General features: G+C 34.0%; 1 protein-coding gene across 10 annotated transcripts in view; it reads left to right on the top strand.

The window, feature by feature from the left end:
• PPFIA2 (PTPRF interacting protein alpha 2) overlaps window positions 1–25,784 on the top strand; it is a 516,020-nt gene that overhangs the window by 421,691 nt on the left and 68,545 nt on the right. For 9 of the 10 annotated variants that reach the window (XM_025402781.1, XM_025402785.1, XM_025402783.1 and 6 more), the window contains 4 exons: window positions 3,963–4,200; window positions 7,480–7,509; window positions 10,881–11,011; window positions 12,726–12,880. In XM_025402781.1, coding sequence (XP_025258566.1) covers window positions 3,963–4,200; window positions 7,480–7,509; window positions 10,881–11,011; window positions 12,726–12,880 — 554 coding nt within the window. The remainder of the gene's footprint in view (window positions 1–3,962; window positions 4,201–7,479; window positions 7,510–10,880; window positions 11,012–12,725; window positions 12,881–25,784) is intronic. The other variant, XM_025402790.1, reaches the window with a different exon arrangement.

Below are 25,784 nucleotides of genomic sequence, written 5' to 3'. Positions count from 1 at the left end.
CTCCCAAAGTGTTGGAGTTACAAGCATGAGCTACCACACCCAGCCTCAGACTGTTAATCTTAGTGCTTGTGGCTGGTTAATTGTATTCACTGATGCCTAAAACTTGTGTTTGAATTGGGCTGCTACCATATTTTAAACTGAGACACAATTTTTATAGAGTTTTTTATGATTAATATTCTTACATCAATGAAAATACATTTTCACATATTAACGCTGAAGTTTATAACAAATCAGGCTGATCAATAAAAATCCCCTAGCATTTTGGGGATGTATGTGTGAAAATTTTCTGAGTAAATGGGGACCAAATTCATTTGCATTCTTTAAATATAAAAGGCTTAATATATCTGTGAGACATAATTTAATATTATGGCCTAACAAGTATCTTTATTATATTTTCATTTCAAAGGCAATAAAACATGTGGTGATATGAATTATTTCATACTAGATATGAAAAAAAATGTACTGTTGCTATATAATACCCTAATAATAGATGGTTTTCTTTACAATTGAAATTGGACAAATTAACATTTCAAATATTGAGAAATGTTGGCACTCTGATAATTTCATTTTAATTTAATATATGGTTTCTTGAACTCCAATGACATCAGCTTTTTCTGTCAGTTCCTTGACTAACCCCAGTGATGAACCCAATTGTATCAGGTATTTTTGTGTTCTTTTGATTATCAACAAACCATTCTTAACTTGTTTTTTCAACTGGTGAACATGTTTTAAGTCTTTTGAACAATGCCTTTCTTTTTTCTTTCTGGCTCTAGCTAAATCAATTGGCTTCCTTCTACTATTATTCAAACTACCTATCATCACCCTACTGCACTTAAGAATAGTTTTCTACCTGTATGACAATAACCATTACTATCTGGTTTCTTTGTAGTATGCTAGTTCTCCATGTAATCCAACCTCACTGCAACCAGAGAAGACTTTTAAAAACAGAAATGTGCTTATGTAATCCCCCTCTTTCAAACCATTCAGTTGCTCTTAGGATACAAACCATACTTTTTAATATGGTCTACAATACCTCACCTGTCTCACCACTCTCTAACCATTTACCTTACCTACTTTCCAGTTCCTTGATGTTCCATGATCTTTCTTTTGTTGTGTCATCCCTTTTTTCTGGAACATTCCTCTCATTCTACACCCTTCTACCCTAACATTTCACTCATGTTACCCTTACTCACCATGGACAGCTCCTCCATTACTTCTTCAAGGAAGGTAGTACTGTCCATCAGTTCTTTACCTTCACTAGATTGCAACTTTTATAGGAGCAAGAAATGTATCTGGCTTTGCTCACCTTTATTTGTAGGTCTTTGCTTGATATTTAGAAAGTGCTTCATAAATATTTGATTACTCTAAATAGAACATAAATATTAACTGAATAACTGAGTAACACTTTCTAATGCTGTTCAGCTAATGGTTGAATTTACCAAATTAAGTTTGAAATCGAGTCTATATTCTTGTGATATTTATTTTCACCAAAGAGATCAACACACCCGCAATAACAATCTATTTCTCTTCAGTGACTCTTAGCTTTGTAATATTAGGGTAGTAACTTCTAGTAACAATCTTGGCCAGTAGGTTAATATAGTTGTTTTTTGTAAGAAATTTGAAAAATACGTGAAATGTGATTATATCACATTTAAAAGAAATAGTTGTCTTGATTTAGACCAGAGTGGTCTGCTAATAACAATCAGAATTTTTCTCTGGTTAAGATTTTTCTTCCTTCGTAAACTAATTTAGCCATTAAGAAAATGCATGTTTTCTGGCTTCACAGCTCACTGATTCAAATTACTTCAAACCCATTTGCCACAGCACTGTTCGTTCATCTGTTATTTTATAGTTAGCTACTATTTTCTGTTAGATTAAACTTCAATCAACCTCTTACCCAACTTGTTCGTCTAGGTTTGGCTCTCTTGTACAATTTATACAATACCTAAAATTAATAACCAAAATTTCTGTGTACAGCAGAACCACATTACATCTTACCAGAAAAAAAAATTTTCTAGGAGTCATTTATCTACTGAGTATTTTAAAAGTACAAAATGCCTTCTTTTTTTTTTTTTTTTCATTCTTATTTTTTGAGGGGGAAGGTAGTATTTTCTTTCCAATACGTTTTAAGCTATGTTACTATGTACTATGTTACTTGATTAAACCGTTTTTGGGGGTTCTGACCTTGGGGTGAAGTTAAAAAATGCATTCATGAAAGTAAACTTTGAGAGTAACAGAATTCATGTTCTTTTTCTAAGTGAAAAATTATAATTAAATGTAAATGTGCCTCATAATGTTTTAACCAAAGTGAATCTTTGTGAAACATATTTGATTAGATTTAAGTCCATAATTTGTAAGATTTTTAAACAACCTGTTAAAAATCACAAAGATCACTTATTCCAATGACAGGTAAGTAGACTACCAAAGTACTTTCTGCCTTGCCAGGGAACACATACTACTTAAAAACTGAAGGATTTACAGAATAGTTAGTGAAGACACCAGCAGTGAGTTAATCATCAAAAAGCTGGTGAACATATAAAAACAGGTAAGTAAATGTAGCTCAACTTCCCACAGTAAACGTAGACCAGACAAGTGTTTCCTATTGAATAGATTTAGCAAATAAATTACATTCTCTATTCTAAATATGTAAAAAGAAAATTTTGAAGTGATCATAAACTTGAAAGTAAGGGTTCTATATAACAGAGGATCACAATAAACCATTGTAATTAAGAACAAAATAGCTCAGGAGAATTTTACAACCCACTTATCAAACTATACTGGTACACAGTTTCATTACAACAACATACAAAATGTATATAGATTTGATTCAGGATTCAAACAGAATTTTTATGCAACCTAGCTAAAGCTCTTTCTTATTTGTGCCTTTGTAATAAATAATTTATAAATATTCTTGAAGATACTTCCCAATTTAAAGAAAAAGGACTAGTGCTTTGCTGTCTCAAAAGCATTTACATTAATTAGTTTTTGTTGTTGTTGTTGTTGTTGTTGTTGTTTGAGACAGAGTCTCACACAGGCTGGAGTGCAGTGGCACTATCTCAGCTCAATGCAAACTCCGCCTCCTGGGAGATTGTCCTGCCTCAGCCTCTGGAGTAGCTGGGATTACAGGCGTGCACTACCATGCTTGGCTAATTTTTGTATTTTTAGTAGAGGCGGGATTTCACCATATTGACCAGGCTGATCTTGAACTCCTGACCTCATGAACCACCCATCTCAGCCTCCCAAAGTAGTGGGATTACAGGCATGAACCACCATGCCTGGCCTAGTTTTGTTTGCAAGTTATTTTTTCATTATTTGTGTATTCATCAGCTATCTGTATAACTAAATTTTCACATTATTACCTTTTCTGATACTTATTTAAAGGAGGCTTGGCTAAGTATTTATTAATATTAACAAAAGTCTCAGGGTTTTATTTGGCTAATTATGAATGACGGCTTATTGAGGATACTATCTTCAAACTTTTTCATTAGGTAGGAAGTAAGAGTCAGTGACTTTGAATCTTATGAGGCACATTTACACGTAATTATAGTCTTTCACTTTTTCTAAGCTATTGCTAGTGCTTTGCCATCTCAAGGCTGAGTTTCTAAAGTCTCTTTTATTGGTTCCTGAGGTCAAATGTAAGATTAGAATTAATGGTAGAGATAAACTAGGTTCAAGATTTTTAAAGAGTTTTAGTAGGTATTAGCATACAAAGAGGGTAAAACTGAAAGTTGTCGGGAAAAATGTATCATTTGAAAACAATTTTTAAAATTGAAGCCAGGAAGTCCCTGGAATTTATTGAAAGTTATACTGTTTAGAGAAAAGGATGAAAAAGTTAGATTTGATGTAAAATGTTCAAGAATAGTTTCTATTGATTTATTATGTGAATTCCAATGATCTTTATGCAGCATATAATGGATCCATATTAAATTATATATGGATCAAAATTAAACTGTATCTTTCAGGCTAATTCAGGAAGAAAAAGAATCTACAGAGTTGCGTGCTGAAGAAATTGAGAATAGAGTGGCTAGTGTAAGCCTTGAAGGCCTGAATTTGGCGAGGGTCCACCCAGGTACCTCCATCACTGCCTCTGTTACAGCTTCATCGCTGGCCAGTTCATCTCCCCCCAGTGGACACTCAACGCCAAAGCTCACCCCTCGAAGCCCTGCCAGGGAAATGGATCGGATGGGAGTCATGACACTGGTATGGTGTTGCGTCCAGAGAACTTTTGCCTCCTGTTAAGATTAATGATGCTTTAGCTGAAACTTAACTGGGTGTTTGTTCTAGTCTAAGTACTTTCTGTATATTTTATTGTTTATTTCTTTTCTTGTTCACAACATCCCTATGTGATCTGCACATTTATGAATCCCATTATGAGATGAAGAAATGGTAACCCACACAGGTGCTGTAACTTTCTTAGGATCAAATAGTAAGTCAATGATAGAACAGAGATCTAAATAGCACATTATAAATTTCGATGAATGGCTGGGCATAGTGGCTCGCAGCTATAATCCTAGTGCTTTTGGAGGCTGAGGCAGGAGGATTACCTAGAGGCAAGGATTTCAAGACTAGCCTAAGAAGCATAGCAAGACCCCATCTCAAAACAAAACAAAACAAAGAAGAAAAAGAAAAAAGTAAATTAACTGGGTGTGGTGGTGGTGGTCTGTACCTGTAGTCCCTGCCACTTAGGATGCTGATGAGGCAGCAGGATCCCTTGAGCCTAGGAATTTGAGACTGAAGTGAGTTATCATGTCAACACTGCACTCCAGCCTGGGCAACAGAGTGAGATTCCTTCTTGAAAAAAGATAAAATAAAATATTTTTTAAAATTGAATGACTTAAGCCCCTAAGTACTTTTTTATTGATGGCATACTGAGGAAATCACTTTGGACACCATGTGTGTGTATTTTTAACATAATAAGTAACAAAACTTAGTATTATAATTGCTTCAATACACCACGATAGAGTTTTATAACTTTTTGATATATAATATAAATTTTTTGCATTGTTTGTATTGTTAAGAGCCATAAAAAGCAACAGCAACTAATTTCTAATTTTGTCTTAGACTTTATATTCACATTTTCACATATATACATTAATTCCTTATTTCATTTATCCTTATATTTGGGATTAGAAGATGGAAACCTAAATTAGGAAGTACCCTGGATGCAACTGAGAAAAACATCAGATTGCCCATTCTAAAAATATATATATAATATATGTATTTCATTATAAAATATATTTATTTACATATATATAAAATAAAACCTCTGGAAAATACGATTGTGATGACTACTGAATACCATGATACATTTAATTCTCATGGAAAAACTGGAGGTAGTAGGGCATTATCTCAACAGAGAGTGGAGGTTTTGGGAGTATAAATGGAGTGCCCATATTCAAAACAGCTAATAAATGGAGCTGGATTTTTCCTCAAATTTCCCTAATTTAAAAGCATGGACTATCCTGTCTTTTGTTTCTGTCATTACTTGGAAATATAGTATGTTGAAATGACACCAATGATGAAGATTAAAAGATTATGAACTGTTTATGGAGGTAAAGTTATGATTTTGTAATGAATGTACATTGGCATACTTACAATTATGAGACTTTCAAGCCATAAAACTTATGTAAAAGAAAAATTGACAATATTTTTAAAAAAGAAAATAGTTACCTCTTTAAGCTGCTGAGTCCACTATTTGCTGCTCATTTCCAAAACTTTCTGCTAAAAATGGTTTTTAAATAGAATAGACAATGGCCAACCAGAACAATGCCCAGCTAATCAGAACTGATTCCACTCGGATACAGCACAAACTTCTAGCCAATGTACTAGGATATACTAACCAAACATGCTGAACTACATTGTGATCTGCTTATTTTAGAAATTTAGGAACCATTCATCTCATTTTATTAGTTAAAAGTGACATTGTCTCTTGCTTAGTTTCTGCATATATAAGTTACACTACATAGTATTAATGAGCAACTTAGTACCAAAGCTACAGTAAGAATCCTGGACCACAGAATAAAATTTAGTCAGCATTCAAGGCAGGAATACTTAGATTATTTTTGTACTGCTTTTATTTCTGACATTTTTACAACACAGTTTTACCCTTTTATGGTAGCATCATAACTCTTGATAGTGCTATTATTTTCATGGTAATAAAATAACATATTATATATTATATATAATAATATATTTATAATCTTAGATGTGATTGTGATTGTGTGTGTGTGAGAGAGAGAGAATGATGCCAGTGCTTTCATGAATTTTCTTAAATAGTTAGTCACAAATAAATAAATAAATCCGTAGAACATGAATTTTATTACACTGTAATTAGAGTAGTGAAAAAATATTTAGGGCATTCTTGGAAGAGTAAGAAATATTTAAAGTGTTTAATATCTAAGTCAGAGAAGCGAGAAATGAAATCCAGGAAGTCCTTAACACCTAATATAATTATGTTACCAATTGTATTATTTTTATAGTAAAACATGGGTAAATTTTTTTAACCTGAAGAAAATATTGTAGGAAAAAAATTTGTTGGATATAATTCATGGTTAATATTCAGAAGAAGATTAGAATTTTTAGAGAGAAAATTAGAGATTGAAAAGATATTGCATTATTTGTATTATTTAATAATTTACAAACATTGTGGTATTTTTCTCCTGATAATAAAGCATACTCGTATTTACTTTTACCTCACAACAAATCCATAAGCAAAAAACAACATGTTAGTGATATCTAGTTAGACTATTGAGTGGGGTAAAATCAACACATTTCTCAACAACAAAAATGCAAAACATAATGGAATAGTTTCACAGAAATTGTTTTCCTTACATAAGAAATTTGAACAAAGGCATTAAGTGAATAAGGTTCACTTGATATCATAAAACACAACTATTTTTAAAAGTTCTAAAAAAGAGCATTGACAAGAAAGCAGCAGTCCCAGAGCTTTTGGCATTTGTGATATGGAAAAGGATTTTAGGATGCAAGAAATTCTGAGATCCCTCAGGAACAGCGTACCTGCCCAAAGGAGGCCCAAAGCTTTGCATAGATGGGACAAACACAAGAGTTTATAAACTCCTTATATATGCATTGGATCTTCATTCCCAATGATATTTTCTTGGAAAGATGAAGTCTCATTTATTTCTAGCTAGCTCAGTCTTCTAGTTAGACTCAGTCACTCTAGCTCATTCCACAATTTCTCTTTCCCAGGGTCCATGCCTCGTATCCAATGCCTGTACACATGGCCCCATTATGGAAACAAGCCTCTGACTTCTGTTACCTGAGAAGTTCCCTCTCTAAATTTAACTACTACGAGGAGTGCTTCTATAGTAATTAAAAGATATTTATTTAGAAAATAACAGAATGAAGAAAAAAATGATAGTCAAGTTGTAGATACTATTTAAAATTGTAACATAGTTAAATGAATGTTAATTCTTAATTAATTCTGTTTTATGTTGTTTTTATTACTGCCAATCACAGCCAAGTGATCTAAGGAAACATCGGAGAAAGGTACTGTAAATGACTTTTACATCATTATGGATTGAATATTGTTTTATTCTATGAAAGCTTTAAAATAATATTCCCTGTAGTCGAATGTTAATAAAACATTAAAAAGTTGAGAGTATTTAAATTGTATTGAATTGTTTAAATTTGCTTATAATAGAAAATACTTCAAAGATAAAATTGTTTATGCTTTCTGGAGAAATAATTAGATTATAAGAAACATAATATCCTGTTTTTCATTGAATATTTAAACCAAGGATGGTATAATTTGATATTTTAATATAAATATTTATATTTATTATATATACTACACATATTTTAATATTTAGCATATATAATTAATGCTCATTATTTTCAAATATTTTATTATTATTGTGTTGATAGGATGAGGACAACAGATCAGGAGACAGCTGTCAAAAAAAGGTAGTTTGTTACTCACAGTTCCCAAAAGGAGAGAGTACTCTGTGCCTCAGGACAGCACCAGGGTCAGTCAGGAGGCAGAAGGCGCAGGGCAGAAGGCTTTCTGAGGTCTCTTAGGGAAAGGCAAGACAAGGCAGGGTAAGCAGGTTTAGGATGGGTAGCTTGATTAATTTCGTCTGGCCCCAAGGTGTAGAGACTCTCTCTAGTTGTCTCAGTCTGGCCCACAGGTAATTAGGGCAAAGGAATATTGCCTCTTGGAGAGTAAGAGCCAGATGGAGAAGATGATTTAGAGTGTGGGCTGTGAGTTCTTTGGTTTGCATATGAAAGGTGTACTTATAGGCAAGTGATGTGCTATTTCCAGGAATTAACTATCCCTAGGGATAGAGGAGCATCCTCTCCAGATGCCAGAGCATCAAGTATATGCAAAATAAAAAATATATATATGGTTGAAACACTGCTGTTCTGTTTGGAATGAAATCAAGAGAATAAATATGGGATATGGGAAACAAAATGAACTGAAGTTCTGAATCACAAAATGACGTCTTATTAGACGATTGAGTAGAGCTTGCACTCATGGGACATCAGATGAGAAAGATTTCAAAGATTCAAACTACTATGCAGTGCAAAAATCTATTCTTCAGCATCTTCAAGATGTGGTAGTCAGCCTACACCCAAACATTGAAATACTCCTGGAACCAGACAACTTTTATTTCCTTTAAAAAATGGTAATAAGGGAATCTATATTATACTTACATGGCTTGAATAGATGGAATTAGCATTTTCTTTTCCTGGGCTATTATCTGTCTTCCTATAGCCTCTTCTCCTTAACAATACCAGTTCATTCTTATTTACCAAGTTTACCAAGGATAACGTCTTTATTTTCTTTGACCTCCATCACCTTAAAAGGACTATAAAAGTTTAATGGGTGTTAGAAATAGGAAGTTAGGATGGAAGGTTCTATACGAAAATGTAGTCTCAAATAATTCAGGAATTAACAACGTAATTTGTGAAAAAAGTCACGGAAAGAAGGACCACAAACTAAAAAACCTTGCGTATCAGGGGAAGAAGTTAAATACATGCTGGTATTTACACTTCAAAAGAACACCTTAAGAAAAGTGTTATATCACTTCCATTTTATTGATGAGGAAATTTAATATTAGAGCAGAAAAGTAATCAGCCTATTTATTCAACATTTAAGAGAAATCAGAATTCAAATCCCTCTCTGAGTCCAAAACTCTAAGTGACATTCAGAGGAAAGTTTTGTATATGATGTTTTTAAAAGCTGTTACTGGGAATAAGTATAGTTTGGCTGGCAGGGAGGACAAAGAAGGTATTTTATAAGGTGTTTCAGAAGCAAAATTCTGACAGCAAAAATGGCCATGCTTAGCAGAAACAATCAGAGAAGAGTCGTGGTGGGATCACAGAACTGTGAAAACACTAACTTGTATTAGGAATAGTTCAGAAACACGCTTAAGAGTTTAGCTGGGGTGTGGGTTTGAAAAGGTTTTCCATAGCATCAGAATCAAGCCGAAAGCAGTTATTGAAAAAGATTCTCCTGATGGCAATATGCTAGTTGAATAGAACAAAGGAATTATATAAAAATGCCTACCTACCTAAGCTGTTAAAAGGAACCTAGGATTGGGTGACAAAAGTCCTGATAATTTCATGAAGTTCCTCGAAGGTACGAGGTCTTTATCATAGATAAACACATTTATGCATAATAGCTTTACATAAAAACAAACAAAATATTTCCCCAGAACTTTAAAAATTTTTGTTTAGCCATACTTAGAACTTTTTTCGTCAGAACTCTCAAAGCCATAAGTCTTTAGCTGTGTTTTCTACAATCCTGATCTCTCCGTATTGTGTTACACAACGATGCCATGAAAAATATGCAGCATTGTTGTAAAAACTACTTCTCTACAATTAACTTTACATTGGAAACAAATTTTAAGTTACAGCTCTATATCTTGATCTCTGACAAGACGGATAGTATCCTGAGTTGTTCTGAATTCTGCACTAAATTGTTATTTAAGGAAATCGCTCCCATCTCATCTTCTTTTGGTTTTCTGTATGTCTTTGCCAGTTTTTCCATCATGGTAGTAAAATGAAACAATTTGAAAATATTATCATCTTACCTTTTATTATTCCCACTTTCAAAAGAGTTTTTTTTCTTACAAACCACAACTCATATTTTAAACACCCTGTAATAAATTTCATCAGTCATTTCATTGACTGATGTAAAGCACTTTATCTGATAAAGTTATATTTTATCAACTTCTCATTTCAAAAATCCCTGCTTAAAAGATATCTTTATTATGATAACCTGAGTATGTATAATCCTATATTTTAGTGAATTGTTCAAATGTGTGTTTAATACATTTTTGTAAAGAGTTTATATTCTGATATTATAAAATATCATAGATCAATGTCAATAAACACTATAGATCAATAGTCAGCATCTAGTTGATTTATGGCAGGGGTGTCTAATCTTTGGCTTCCCTGGGCTACATTCATTAGAAGAAGAATTGTCTTGAGTCACACATAAAATACTCTAACACTAATGATAGCTAATGAGCTTTAAAAAAAAATGGTCGGTGCATAAATCGTTTTAAGACAGTTTAAGAATTTGTGTTGGGCTGCATTCAAAGCCGTCTGGGGCTATGTGTGTCCAGCAGGCTGTGGGTTGGAAAAGCTTGATCTATGGTGTTTATTAATGAAACATTTTTGTGTAGTGGGTCTATGATTTTTTTTAAATTTTAATGTGTCCACTTTAAATATCTGTGAAAATCAAACTCTTTAATGGGAATTTATACATGTAAGACTTATATGCCCCAAGTTTTGTTGTTTTATTTTGTATTAAAATTACTCAGTAGTCTTGCTCTCATGATTCTCCATTTGTATCAATTTCAACTGAAATTTAGAAAGGGTTTATTTGAATGTATTGTTTTTGCTTCTAGATTGCAGTTGTGGAAGAAGATGGTCGAGAGGACAAAGCAACAATTAAATGTGAAACTTCTCCTCCTCCTACCCCTAGAGCCATCAGAATGACTCACACTCTCCCTTCCTCCTACCACAATGATGCTCGAAGGTAAGACGCTGCAGGCACACTGCACACTGAATGCCCTCCTTCCAAAAATATTCCTCTTGCTTCATTGTTGTCAAATAGACTGCTTAACGATTTACATTGAGCCAGAATTCTCCAACTTCCTTTTCCCGGTATCACTTGTGAAATAACCACATTTCAATTTTGATATTGAATTTGTGTTTTTAAAATGAACTGTATCTTTGTGGGCTTATTAGTCAAAATAGATAAGAATAGCTCTTCTAATTTTTAGTGGATATTTTCTATTAAAATGAGATCAGGCTAGAGGAAGGACTTACTAGAAATATTAACAAAAAACTAAGGAGACTCTAGGACAAGATCATAAATTTGGATTACAGTATAAGTGTAATTAAAGTCTGAAAAGTTTATGATTATGCCTTTAGCAGACAGGTATGTGCACCCTGCAGGTACTGCTGCTGCCAGCAATAATAACTCCTCAGTCAGAAAGTTATTAGAAAAGAAAAAAAGTCCTTGACTAAAGTATTAAAGAAAAAGATAAGTCTAGATGGAGAAATATGTCATTTGTCCTCACAAGTCTTTATACTGTCTTATCCATATGCATAGAACATTACAAACAGATCTCTATAATCACTGATGATATGAATATACCGAAGCATGTAGTTTATATCTGAAATGTATCTTCTCCTATTGTCTCATCAGTTGCAGCATCTGTAGACACATAATTGATGTAACCAAATATAATGACTTAAGGATTAATACTTCAATAAAAGAACTCTCTTCTAGATAGTATGTTTTACAATAAATGCTTTTAAAAGTAGGGCTTTCTGTGTTGGCAGTCATTTCTTTTTTCTGATTATTTTTTATTGTTAATGTGGAAAAATCAGTTACTTCAGCTTCAAAATATTACTTCTTTCACTCTCCAAAAACAGAGTATATTTCAGCATATAAAAAGTTATTGCTTTGAAAGTTAGGGAATGTGAGTTCAAATTAATTGGCATGAATAAGTAAAAGTAAGTAATTTATCATGGTGTTATAAAATTAACAACAGTAGAAACTAATAGCAATGTCTATTGATCCCCTCCTATTAATACAATGTCAAATATATTGACCAGAAATTGAAACTTAACCAACTGCTTGAAGAGCATTTCAGTTTAACATGTATTTAAAATAATATTTGAGAACTCTAATTAAGAAAACATATACATTGATCACGAGGGTACATGGTTTGTTGCTTCCAGATTGCAGCCAGATTATTTTAAATTAACTGAATTTAGAGGAAAATCAAGTAAAACTGTAGATTGGAAGAGCAGCTTCAACTTCACAATTAGTTATATTTCAGTTCCTTGCTGTAGGTCATTATGTTTAAGATTAGAAAAACAAACTCTGAGAAATAAATAGATAATGGATCAAGTACTCTATAATAGAAGGCCATTTATCAGGCAATTAATAAATCAGCCTATATTCACTCATTAGTTTGAGATGATATCAAAAAAGTAAGAAAAAAAGCCATTTGGAAAAAAAGTACATTTCTCTTATGGAAATTTGGAGGTTCAGGGCCCAAGGCTGAAAAAAAAACTGCACTTAATATCTTAAAAGGAAACATGGGAATATAGGGGGAAAAATGACATTACAAGTCTACTTGTTCCTCTTTTGGTGCATTTATAAAGGAAACAACTTTTGTGTACCTTGTGGATGTTGCACGAAAATGAGCAGTATTTTCCTCTTTTGTGTTTTGCAGTAGTTTATCTGTTTCTCTTGAGCCAGAAAGCCTTGGGCTTGGTAGTGCCAACAGCAGCCAAGATTCTCTTCACAAAGCCCCCAAGAAGAAAGGAATCAAGTCTTCAATAGGACGTTTGTTTGGTAAAAAAGAAAAAGCTCGACTTGGGCAGCTCCGTAAGTATGCATTTGCTAAGACTTTCCACTGCCGCTCATTTTAGTCACGTCAGAGTGCTCGTCTATCTTTCATTTCATTTCATTGCTCTTCTTTTCATTTCTTCTCTTTTCTACCTGACAAAATTTATATTTTGATCAGCTTTGAATGTTCAATTTAGCTGAATAATGCTTGATAAAACTTACAGTGAAAGAGTATTGTGAACTTTTCAGTTCTTTTGTTTATCTGTTAATAACAATAGCTAAAATTTATTTAATGCTAACTCTTGTGACAAGCACAGCTACCTACAAAGTAAATGTTATTGCTATAAACGTTATTTTATTAATGAGTAAATAATGTCTTCATAAATCGCATAACTGTGATATTCATCGTGGTGCCAATGTTTCAAAATCAACTTAAAACCATTGAGTATACTGCCACTTAGAGCATGAATGTGTGTAAAAGCTTAGCGATGTAGATTTAAAGGTTTTTCTGTTGAAAAAATTGGTAAGCCTCCAAACAGTTAAAAAGAATATTTTAAAAGTTAGAATAAAGCTTTATATGTGTTACATAAAATGTGAAGAACATGATTTTTTTTTGTTTGCTTAAAACTATCATACCTTCCCCCTAATAAACTCTGTGGTGTATAGTTGAGGGACGAGTGTGGGGAAAATAATAGGGCAATAGATATTGTGTTATAATTAGTTATTATCAGTGACTGATAGAATAAAAATATAGATCAGTACATTTGAAATGGTCCTACTTAAATATATATTTAGAAATAAGCAGATATACATACATGATACATACTTACATAATTGTCTGAAGAATATGTGATATTTCTGAAATGATTATATATATATACTTTGCTTTTTGGGAGTTGTCTTTCTGTGTATTAATTTTTAGAGTTATATTATTGGGAAAGAATTAAATTCCTACCTACAGTGGTAAGTGCTGAATGGAATGACCCAAATTTCTTAGTACATCCTTTGGTTTCTCAAATAGAGGAATAATTATTTGCAAGGAATACCCAACTCCAAGACTTAGTTTTCTGCCCTACCACCAAAAGAATTTCTGATTACGATATTCATGTTTGCAGACTTATGACTACAGTATCCAAAAATGCCTTTCCTGGCTTCCACAGTGTGAAACCCACACAAAGCATCAGAAGCTACAGGAAACTAATGTGCGGGCAGTGTGTGATTATATGTTCCCCAACAAAGGAATTAAATCTTTTTGTATTCCTCTTTCTCAGTAGAGGAACTCTTTAGGCTATATATAATATTATTGTATGAGGAAAAAAGAGAGACACAGATTATTTTTTATTTAAAATATACATGCCAGACATTATTTTAAAATTTGTTTTATCTTATTTGACAACTCGTGGTTGTCTTACCAAATGATCTGTCATACCCAATATATTACAGTGTCACTATAGTGTGGGTGGTTAATTATTTTTGAGTATTAATTTTGCTAACATCATAATCATATTTATTTATATTTCAACATATATTCATCTTAGTTACCATAATTCACACTTTACTTTTAAAATGTATTTAATTGCCCTTATCACTTAAAATTTTTTGTTGTTATTTCATATTTAACTTTGATGAGAAATTCCTAAATCATTAGAAATTTCACTAACAATATTCTGTCAAAATCAAGGTATGCAAGATATAAGTTTAAGTCTAGAAAAATATAGAACCTTCGAAAAACTTAGCCTTTATTACTCATTTTCAGTGACTGTGTGTTTTAGGTCAGAGCAGATAAGAATTAACTCAATTATGATTACATTCTTATCAACCCCACCAAAGTCAGAAACTAGCAATAGTTAATTCGGGTCACAGTTTATACCTGGAAAGGTTTCTGAGCTCTGAGTAATATTGCTTTATTTCATAGAACAGCAGAGGTAGAGTTTAAACAAAGCCAGAATCAGCAGCATGTTAAGGACTACAATGTGGATGAGGAAGACAGGAGCAAAATGCTATACCTATGAGGCTAGGTAGAAGCTACATAAATGGGGAATCAAAGCTTCCAGAAAAAAGGAACAAAGTCTTTATTGAAAATAAGACTGAAAAAATAAAAATAAAACAGGTATAAACAGGTTCCAGAAAACCATATTTGCACCAAAGGAAATGATACATGGGCCCCATTGATACTTCAGTTAAGGGCTATGAATTTTAGGTCTGCTTTGGTCCTAGAAGAGGTATCCAAGTTCTGATGGAAAGACCATACACGTTTTTCAGATCCAGGGACTACAACCTAGTACTGCTTCTTCATGCATCTGAGGAACCTAGGGAAACATCTCCAATGATTATGATGTTAATATCTTGATCTGAAAAATTCTAAAACACAGGAGCATTGTCAATGTTCTTTCTTCTACCAGTGAAAACAGAACTATAAAATACAATAGTATGCCAGGGAAATTATTAAGGCAAAGAGATAGTGATGTCAAAGTACCAATTTTGAAATTCTGAACCATGTGCTAAGATTTATAACTCTTAAAAGGTTTAACTCAAAAGAGCAGAGACACATGACTTAACTTGAAAGCAGCTATACTACATGCCTATAAAAGAAATATGGTGTGGAAAAGGAAAGCTGTGTAAATAAAACTATGAAAATTTTTCCTTGGTTCTATCAGAAATGATGAACAGCAAAGGAGATGTTTGTAGTCATTCACAAAGGAAAATATTTGGAGAGGATATCTTATTTGTTGTATATAATAATTTGAAATGCTAGGGTAATAACATAAACTTCAGATAGGAACGATCAGTCAATGTGATTGTATGGCTAACCCCTACCCATGAAGAATCAAACTCAATATGTACATTGTCTGTTCTTACTAATGTGTTACTAGCATAGATAATATCAATATGGAAACCCAAAACTCAAAGGAAGCAATGTGTTGAAAAGCAACTGAATAAACCTAACAGAAACCAAGCAAAATTATTTTATTTTAAAAATCTCTTATGACATCCTTTTCAAATGGTTAGTTCACTCAAATTACAAAAGTAGGATAGAAAAAGCTGTGGTACTAATAGGAGATTTCAAGTTTTTATATATCTTGTGAAAAATTCATTCTATTCTTACCAGGGTTTACAGTTCTTGTTCATATTATTATTGCTTATAATGTAGGAGTAAGATTTCCAAACTGAAATGTCTATCAGTGTATGGGCAGAAGATAAAAAGGAGTAGTGTAGACTTAAATGAATCAGTGAGCATTTATTCTTCCATGTTAAGCATTCAAATTCCATTTGTAAGTACTATTCAGGAAAAATAAAGCGTAATATAAGCCAAGTTTACCTGAAGGTCACAGTTGAATTTAGGGAAACTCACTTAACAGAGGAAGCATTCCTTCTAGCTTACTTGGGGATCTGGTTTTAGAGTCATTCTATCTATTTCTTTGTATTTTTGTTCATTGACTTTTTTTTTGGTTTTTAAACAGAATCTCACTCTGTCACCCAGGATGGAGTGCAGTGGCACAATCTCGGCTCGCTGCAACCTCCGCCTCCTGATTCAAGTGATACTCCTGCCTCAGTCTCCCTAGTAGCTGGGATTACAGGCACCCGCCACCATGCCTGGTTAATTTTTTTATTTTTAATAGAGATGGGGTTTCGCCATGTTGGTCAGGCTGATCTCTACTCCTGACCTCAGGTGATCTGCCCACCTCGGTCTCCCAAAGTGCTGGGATTACAGGCATGAGCCACCACACCTGACCATTCATTATCTTTCTATGTCACAAATCCCAGGATGAAAAATTACATAAACAGGTTTGGTTTGTATCCCCATGACAACAGGACCAACATGTACTTCTGCTGACTTCCTGGAATATAGATTCGGAATGTAATAGCATCCTGCTAAGACTTGACAGCACAATGACCATGATCTCTCTACACCCCTCAATTTATACATCCATATGCAATGCATCTCTGATATTTCCATTATTGTTCCAATATGCTCATGTCTAATCTATACTTTTAAAAGTTATCACTTGATCTTGCCATTATCTCCAAATATTGACTTATCTTTACCCTGCATTTAATGTACAAGACTGAGTTGTTCACAACTACTTTTTTCCTTCCTCATTTGTCAATCACTTTACGACCTACCACAGCATCAATTCCAAACACACTACACTGAAACTCTAGAAATAGGCGCAGTCTTAACTAACATAGAAAAGTAGTCAGGACACCAAAGGCTATGTACTGTCAAAGCAATTCCAGAGGATGGTAACACACAATTATATTTATGATGATGTGGATTAAGGAAGAAGAAATGTATCTGAAATGGGAGTTTTCTGCCTAAAACAGATATGAAAAGATTTGTTACAAAAGTTGGAAAGTGAGAATATGACAAATAATAGATAGAAGCAAGTAGCATCGACATGTAAAAGCAGTGGCAGGAATGCCATCCATCAAAATAAACAGACAATTGGAAAAATCACCAAGATCAAAGTGAGAATTATAAAATCTGTATTGTTATTTTTGTTTAGTAATGCATAAATTTAGAGAAAATGAATGAAATGAAGGTTTATCTGATGTGAGTAGAGTATACAAATAAGTGGAATCATTCAAAAACTCATTTCTGTTTCTATCTGTTTACTTGAAGAGAAAAAGTTCAGCAGAATATAGGCATTACCAAGAGGGCATTTATGCCCCAGAATTGAGGAGATTTTTTTTTTTTTTTTTTGGTGGAGGGAGAGAAGACATAGATAATCCAAAATAATTTATTTATTCCTATTTTTAGTGAATAGACATGTATTGAACCATTCTTAAATGCAGAGTACAATTATGGACTTTAGGAAAATGACCAAGGCATGGCTGTTGGCATGGAGGAATTTTCACTTTAGCGAAGATAGTACATAAACAGATACAAACTTTATACTTAAAACAAAAACTTCATGATTTTTTGGCCCAGAAATGTTTTATCTGCTACATTGTCTGTCCTGTCAGAACTAGGAACAGTGGCCATGAACCCTAAGATCTGTGATCATGCATAAATAATTGCAGTCCTGACTAGCTTGACTTTTAATTTTATCTGAAGGCATTCATCTATTTTGAAACAAAGTAAATTAACCTATGTTAAAAACAGCCACGTCAGACTAATTTCCTTTGTTTCTTTGACAAATTTACTTAGTAACAGATAAGGAAAGGTGGTGAGCAAGCCATCACTCATGACATCCCTGGGGACAAAATGTCAAAATGGGGTCTGAGTGATGGAACAGTTAGGTGGGATTTATAACTAGTTAAATAATCGTTGCCCAGTAGTGCTGATGAGTGGAGTAACGTCACCTTGGATCAAAGTTTCTAGTGGCATGATTAGGACGTACTCTGTTCTTGATCAGCACATTCAAAATCACTTGGATATGAATGTTTCAACAGCTCAGGTATCTGATTGATACCTGAGGGTATTACTAAGGGGAGGAATCCCAAGTGAAAAGATTAGTATTACCCCTAAACACTATCTCTCCCGCCAAAAAAAAAAAAAAAATTAATAGAATGGATGTAAGGGGGATCTAAATTAATCCTACTCTAAAAGTATAGCTCTTAGAAGCAAGTTTTTAAAGAAAAAAAAATAAAAATTTCAACGGACTCTACAGTCAATATTGATTAATAAGTTTAGGCCACATTAATAGACATAAGAGTTGATATGAAAGTTTTTTCTACTCTACTCTGCTATGATAAAATAACAGCCAAGCAATGGAATTCATCCTGGTTACTGTACTTTTAAAGGCACATCATCAACCTGGAGGAAGGTTGGCGGGGAAAATTAGGGACATGTGGAGGATTGGAATCACGTTCAGAGAACATAAGTAGATGGTGTGTTTATTCTCTTTGCTGACCTACCAAGTAGCTGATCACAAAATTTGAAGAGCTGTTCTGTATAAGAGCTATCGTCTTTTTCATTGTTAGGTGAGGATACGAAACTAGAACCAAAGTATTAAAGTTGTACAAAATTATTCTTCATCTCAATGTAAGAAAGAACAGTGGGATGTCAGAATTCTATACAAAGTGGGCTGGCTTATGAGGTAGTGAGTTATTTGTCACTTAGAAATTGTTGAACAAAAGCTAGACAAATACTAGGAAGAGCTGTTGTGGAGAGGATCCAAGCATTGGAAAGATGATTGTAGTGGATGATCTTTAAGACCTACTTCAACCCTAGGAATCCTGAATCTATGAATCTTTAAGTCGTTTCTCAGGCAACTCTTCTTTATACCACTCATACACCTTAAAATATTTACTGTGAAAAGGAATTTCTACTTTTAAGATTACAGACTTCTAGAGCTATATGCCTAAAGATTCTAGAAGATATGTGAGGATCATGTAGTTGTCCACATTCTATACTTGTAGAAATGAGATGATTTCAGAAGGCAGAGCAGCTACTTAGTGAGAGAGCTGAGAGTGAATCCTGGCTCCTACCTCCAGGTTTGATGTTCAGGAAAGGAGACTCTCGGGACTATTTCAATCAAAAAATACTTCATTGAGTTCCTATCCCTGTGGAACATGTGTGGGTACATAAAGAAATTTAACATATGATTATTTACTTCAGGAAGTATATAACATCTTGAAGACATCCCATATAAATGAATAATTAAGAACTCAAGGCAACAGTAAAAAAATACATCACACAGAAACATTATAATTTTCTAATACAAGATACAGACATAATGTTTGCAGAGAGTTCTGGGTTAATCTTTCTCTCGCTGTATATGTTTGATTCCACTAGGATCATCTAAATGCAGTGTTCCTACGTATTTGAAAAGGTGTCAAGGTAGAGTTTCAAACAGGACTTATCTTTGAGAAAAATATTGAAACTATGTGAAAGAGTAAGCTCCATAGAGAATGTCATGGAAATGGTACTTTTTGCAGTTAAATAGGAAGTGGGTACTGACTGGGGTCAGAAGTGTGATATCAAATTATGAAGCAAAGGAAATGATTAGGACTGAAGATCAAGTTACCTAGTCACAGAGGGATTGAAACTGCAGAGATTGGGAGGCAGCATCTTGAAGCAGAACCAACCACAGAAATAAGATGATCTGAGTTCCAGGGTCAAGCATCCAAGCCGAAGTGAGAGTTAAGGATTAGAGCAAACAAGCTCTATTCTCTAGAGGCAGTTTGTCAGCTGAGAAAAAATGATGATAGTATATGGAGAAGAAACAGAAATATTAAAACATTTGCTATTTCTGGGGAAATTATCTGCTCCATACCATCTTAACATACTCATTTGTTTGCCACCTGGGAAACACCAACTCTCTCGAGTCTTCAGAGAGCTCTACTAATAATTACAATGAAGAAAAAAGAACACACATGACCAACTTAGCTGATGTCAATAGTGAATGGTTAGGATAAAGAAGAGGCTATTAACAGGCATTGCAAAAGATGAAACAAATCTAAGACAAAGAGATGTTCAAGACAAGGGAGTGATCAAATAGAGCCAAAACAACAAAACTGTGGAAAAAATAATGAAAACAGAAAAATACGTTAACTTTGAATAAGCAGAATTCCCAATTACATATATAAAAATGCATATATCATTAGGTTAAGGCTACTTTAGCAAGTTTCCTCTAAATCCATATGAAAAGCAATATACACCATTTCAAAGAGCTTTTTTTGCCTGCTAAATTGCAATTCTTTTATGGTTATCTGCCAGTTTGTATTATAATTGTCTGAACTCATTGACCTACTATAATAAGCTTAATAAAAAAGTAATTTCACAGTGACAACAATGGCTTCAGCAGTATACCAGCATCATTTCACAAGTACAGTCATGCATTGTTTAATGATAAGGAAACATTCTAAAAGAGGCATCCCTTAGGAGATTTTGTTGTACAAACCTAAATAATATAACCTACTATGTACCCAGGCTGTATGGGATAGCCACCTATACACCTAGACTATAAGTATAGCCTGTTGCTATAAAAACTCTACAATATATGACTGTACTGAACACCGTAGGCAATCGTAACACAATGGTTAAGTATTTGTGTACCTAAACATTAAAGGTATAGTAAAAATATGCTCTTATAATTTTATGGGAACACTGTCATAAATGCAGCCCGTCATTAACAGAAAGGTCTTTATGTGGCACATGACTGTATTTTTCTACATCTAAAATTTGGATGTCCGTGCTGGCTTTTAGGCCAAAATTTAGATTGTTGCTTGATGTTAAGGAACCAATAGTTACAATGTAAAATTCCACAAAGTATCAATTAGAAATGACTCATGCTCTGCATAGTGAAAGGGTCTTTCTTTAAATAAAGTAGTATTTCGCTCCAATTATGATTGTATTTATTACATACCCTTTATGAGCCAGTCACTGTGTCTAAATACAGTCTCCAGATAAGTAACAGACTAACAGATGTTGAACAATTAAGTAACAATTTATACATTCAAATGTGTTTAAATACAAACCACGTGCTGTTGATTAATGATGAAGACAGGTCTAATGAAAGAAAGAGGAAGCCAGCTATCATCAGCAGATTGTAGTAGAGTTAGAGCTTTCTTTTTCACACAATGATAGAGACCTCTGCTGGACAAATGGAGGGACAGATGCTTTGCAATATGGGTTTTCAAGCAATTTTTACGGACTTGTATCTCAAGGGCCAATATGAAATAAGTTATTTTGAATGGAATTTAAGGACTGGGAAATGTGGAGATATTTGTCTTTGTTGGCCTAAATAACAGATAGAGATGCTCTCTAAAAGAAAAGATGTTTATTTAGGAATAGAGCATTGCGATAAGAATATGTATGTCATAGTAAACTATAAACTGTGTACATTCAGGGAAGGAAAGGAAGACAAAGATTTTTAAAGGCAAAAAATTAAGATTGTATAATTTTTTGAAACAATTATCTTTGGCTACTCAAATTAATAACAAGGGTGCCACCAGTCAGAGGTTGGACAGGCAATTGCCAGATAGATATCCCTATAAAAATATTTTTTGCATAGGATTGCAATGGCCTTTGTGCAAGGTTGTGGCTTTCGTAGGGTCCTTTGTTGTTGTTGTGGTGGTGGTTGTTGTTGTTGCTATCATGCACGGGAGCATGAGAACTCTCTGTTTATGGCCTTCGCTGGCTCTATGTGCCAGGATTTTCTTAACAATAGTGACTCCACTTTGATTCTAACAACTTTCACACCTTCACAATCCAAATGAATAGATATCTCCAACTAGTTCCATCTATAGATCTGGGCATGTGAGTCTCCTTCCTGAGCTCTGCAGCCCTGAGCCTTCACGAGCCCTACATTTTGTAGCATCTTCCTCGAAAAATTTTAAGAACCCCTGTAATGTCTGGGATAGTTTGGGGCTGGCAGTGCCATCTGGGCAAGGCACCCCCAGACAAGAACTGGACCTGGGGTCTAATCGCTGGAAGCATCGAAATATTTTTAGTTACTATTCAGACACTGGGACCAGCAGGGAAGTAGTGCCATCTGGACATGCTGCCTGATCCAGCCAAACAGCAGGGGCCTGGGTCCCTGTTTCTCGCCTTCAGGGTTTTCATTGACACTCTACCCCATGCATGCACTCGACCAGATGCCTTAGGGAGCCTAGTGACTCGCATCTGTGGAGTCATCCTGAACCAGTGATCTGACCCTGTTTTCAAGAGGGTGGTCTGGCAATTGGATCCCTCGCTCCCACTGGCAAAAATGGTATTGTATGAGATTGAATCAGTAGATTGTTGTCCCACTGATTTTTTAGTGGTTCAAAACTGTTCACGTAGGAAGAGGGGCTGGCAAAAAAAAAAAAAAAAAAAAAATCCTTGACTGTGCCTGTCACACACTAGGAGTGGTCTTGCCCTCAACAAATCCAAGTCCTCAAAGGCCTCACAGAAGTAAAGGTGCTTAAGTCATAGCCAAGAAAACTTATTTGAGGGCAAGGATGCTGCCTTGCTCACACGCAAGCACTAGGCAGACCCTGACAAGGTGATAAACAATTTATTATGTAAGTAGTCCACTGAATCATGGAACTCAAACCTTCAAGCCCAAGCACTTCAGGCCATGAAAGGGGTGGAGTTCATTGTGTTCTTTCCACATAGTTTCCTAATAGACCTTCTGAAGAATGAGTAACCCCTGGCTTCCACACACCAGTTTCTCTCTGTTTCTCCTCTGAGGCACTCGTCATTTTGAGAATGACAAGCTAGGCCAGGCATGGTGGCTCACATCTGTAATCCCAATGCTTTGGGAGGGAAGTCAAAGGATCCCTTGAGGCCAGCAGTTCAAGACGTGCCTAGGCAACATAGCAAGACCTCGTCTCTACAAAAAGTGGAAAAACTAGCCAGGCATGGTAGCACACATCTATAGTCCCAGGGACTCGGGAGGAGGATGGGTTGAGTCCAGGAGTTTGAGGCTGCAGTGAGCTCTGATGGTGCCTTTGCACCCCAGCCTGGGACAGACTGAGACCCTGCAAAAAGAAAAAAAAAGAAAAAAGAAGCTACAGATCCTCTTCTTAATGAAGGAGGTTTAGAATCCTTATCCCCTGTCCAGTGTGTGCCAATCATAGTACCCCCAAAAATGCACCCTCCTTCAACATACACAAACATTTACATTCCTTCTATGGATGTGCTGTATCCAGGTAGAAACTCTGGTATATAGTGCTGGCCAACATTAATATAATATAAGCCACAAATGTGAACCACATATGTAATTTTAAATTTTCTGGTAACTACATTAAGAAAAGTCAAAAGGGATAGGTGGGATTAATTTTAATCCTACATTTTATTTAACCCGATATGGAAACAATATTCTCATTTCAACACATGATCACTTAAAATTTGTTAATTACATGTATTTTTTCTTCTACGTTTTCAAAACCTGGTGTGTATTTTACACTTACAGTATATCACTTGGATTAGGCATATTTCAAGAGCTTAATAGTCACTTGTAGTAAGTGAATAAAATATTGGTATAGATAAATAGATATTTCTGAAGTTCACATAGCCATGTGAGCCCACTGATGCCTGGATAAGAATGAGACAGACTCTCACTGGATTCAGATAATCATCCATAGAGTAAAAGATTTAGCAACCTGGTTTTGCTAAGGTCACCCTTACCGGTTAGTTGATAAAGTATGTGGAAAGATAAACATGAGATGAGTGAGGCAGCTAGGTCAATTCTATGAAAAAATGTCCTCCTTCAGAAGTGTTTTAATTGGGCTGAAAATATGCACTTGCTGGGACTTTTCTCCTGGTTAAGTACACTGTCCTGAATGTGATGCTTAAAAATAACTTTACTTACAATGGCCTTACGTCTCATTTGTATTTGGAATTTTTGCGCAGGATGTAGTTCCAGTAATCTATCAAATGCTTTGAAAACAAGACACTAGATTTTGAAATACTCCCAGTATTTCTCAGTTCTTCATGCTTTTTATTTTTATGTTTATTTATGAGAAAATAAAATATCTAGATTTAACTCACAAAATATTCCTACATTTTTCTTTGCTTTTATTTCAAGTTTTATTATTTAAAAATGTGATTTTTTTCTATTAAAATTTTGGGTGTATGAATAAATTTAAATCATAATTTAAATGTTCTTGTATTTCTCAGAGGAATAAAAGCCTGATTCATCCAACCACCTGGTGGCTGAAAATGTTTCACTGTTTATTGAAAATGTCTGCCTCATCAATCTCTATGTCCCCATATGGACCATTCAAGAATGTTATAACTTTTAAATGACTCATTCATTTTCATTTACATTTCAAGAGAACATTTTTATTATTATTTGAAGACTCTGAATAATAATTTATTGATATACAGTAAGGGAAATATACAGATGAGACAAATAAAATGAAAATATTCACTCACTGTACATAATGGAAACTTTCCCATTTGAAAGTGTTTACCAAGACTACTTTAGTCACCAGTGGAAAACTTTCCTAATCCATACCAAGAAGAGAAATCTTTCGTAATAAAAAAAGATTTAAGTACCTATATTCATTAAACATGTGCATAATAAGTAAAACAAATTTTGGCCCTCAAACTCCACATCTCTGAATTAGATCTAGACAGCAATAAACGTGTTCTTAATTAAAGGATACTTTTAAAAAATTATACCATTCAGTAAGAAGGTTATCAGGAATGAGATTCATTTATTTATATCAATGTTCCAAAGTTAATATTATCCAGTGCTATAAATTATTTGGTAAAATAAGTTATTAAAAACAGTAACATCAAAATTTGCTTCTGGCGCCTTGGTAAGATATTTTACTCTGCTAAAGAGAAACCATATCTTGGTCAAGTCCTGCAAATGTTAAGTAAGGAAGTGCTCACTACAATGAGAGAAGAGCAAAAGTTGTCTTCGATAGTCTTATTTACTGATATAGTGATGAAATTTCTTGCATAGTCTTTGTAAGAGTTTGTATTAGCTTAAATCTTTCTACCTGGTCTTGACCTTAACTGGAGTTTAAATTTCTTTTATAAAAAAAAATTATATACCTTAACCCATTTAAAAATAGTGAGCATTTTCATTTAGCTTGACTTCAGCACATAGGGAGTAAGTCCTTATTTTTCAATTAGGATAGATAATTTATGAATTAATTTTGTAAATTTAGAAATCCTGTGATATGTGTTTAAAATACATCATACTTTTCTTTCTTCCTCTTTTTATTACAAAGTTATATGAGGTATACGTATTATATATTGACACTAAATGAGAGTTTATGACCTACTGGGTAATAGCTATTTTTATCAAGCTCTTTTGAAGAAATTTAGAATTTTTTCAAAAAATATTATGAAGTTTAAAAAACAACACAAGAACCTTCCCAGAACACATCAAGTTATGGAAGTAAGAGGATATTGGAGTCAGCCAGTAGAGCAGAACAAATTTCCTGGAGCAGTCTATGAAGAGCTCTTAAAAGTCAGCAAAAGCCTCTCCATTGTGTCAACTTGTAGCGGAAAACATATACTTGAGTTCCTACCCAATGACTATCATTTACC

The sequence above is a fragment of the Theropithecus gelada genome, chromosome 11 (genome assembly GCF_003255815.1).
Source record: "Theropithecus gelada isolate Dixy chromosome 11, Tgel_1.0, whole genome shotgun sequence".
Lineage (NCBI taxonomy): Eukaryota > Metazoa > Chordata > Mammalia > Primates > Cercopithecidae > Theropithecus > Theropithecus gelada.
This window is presented reverse-complemented; position numbering and strand designations above follow the sequence as displayed.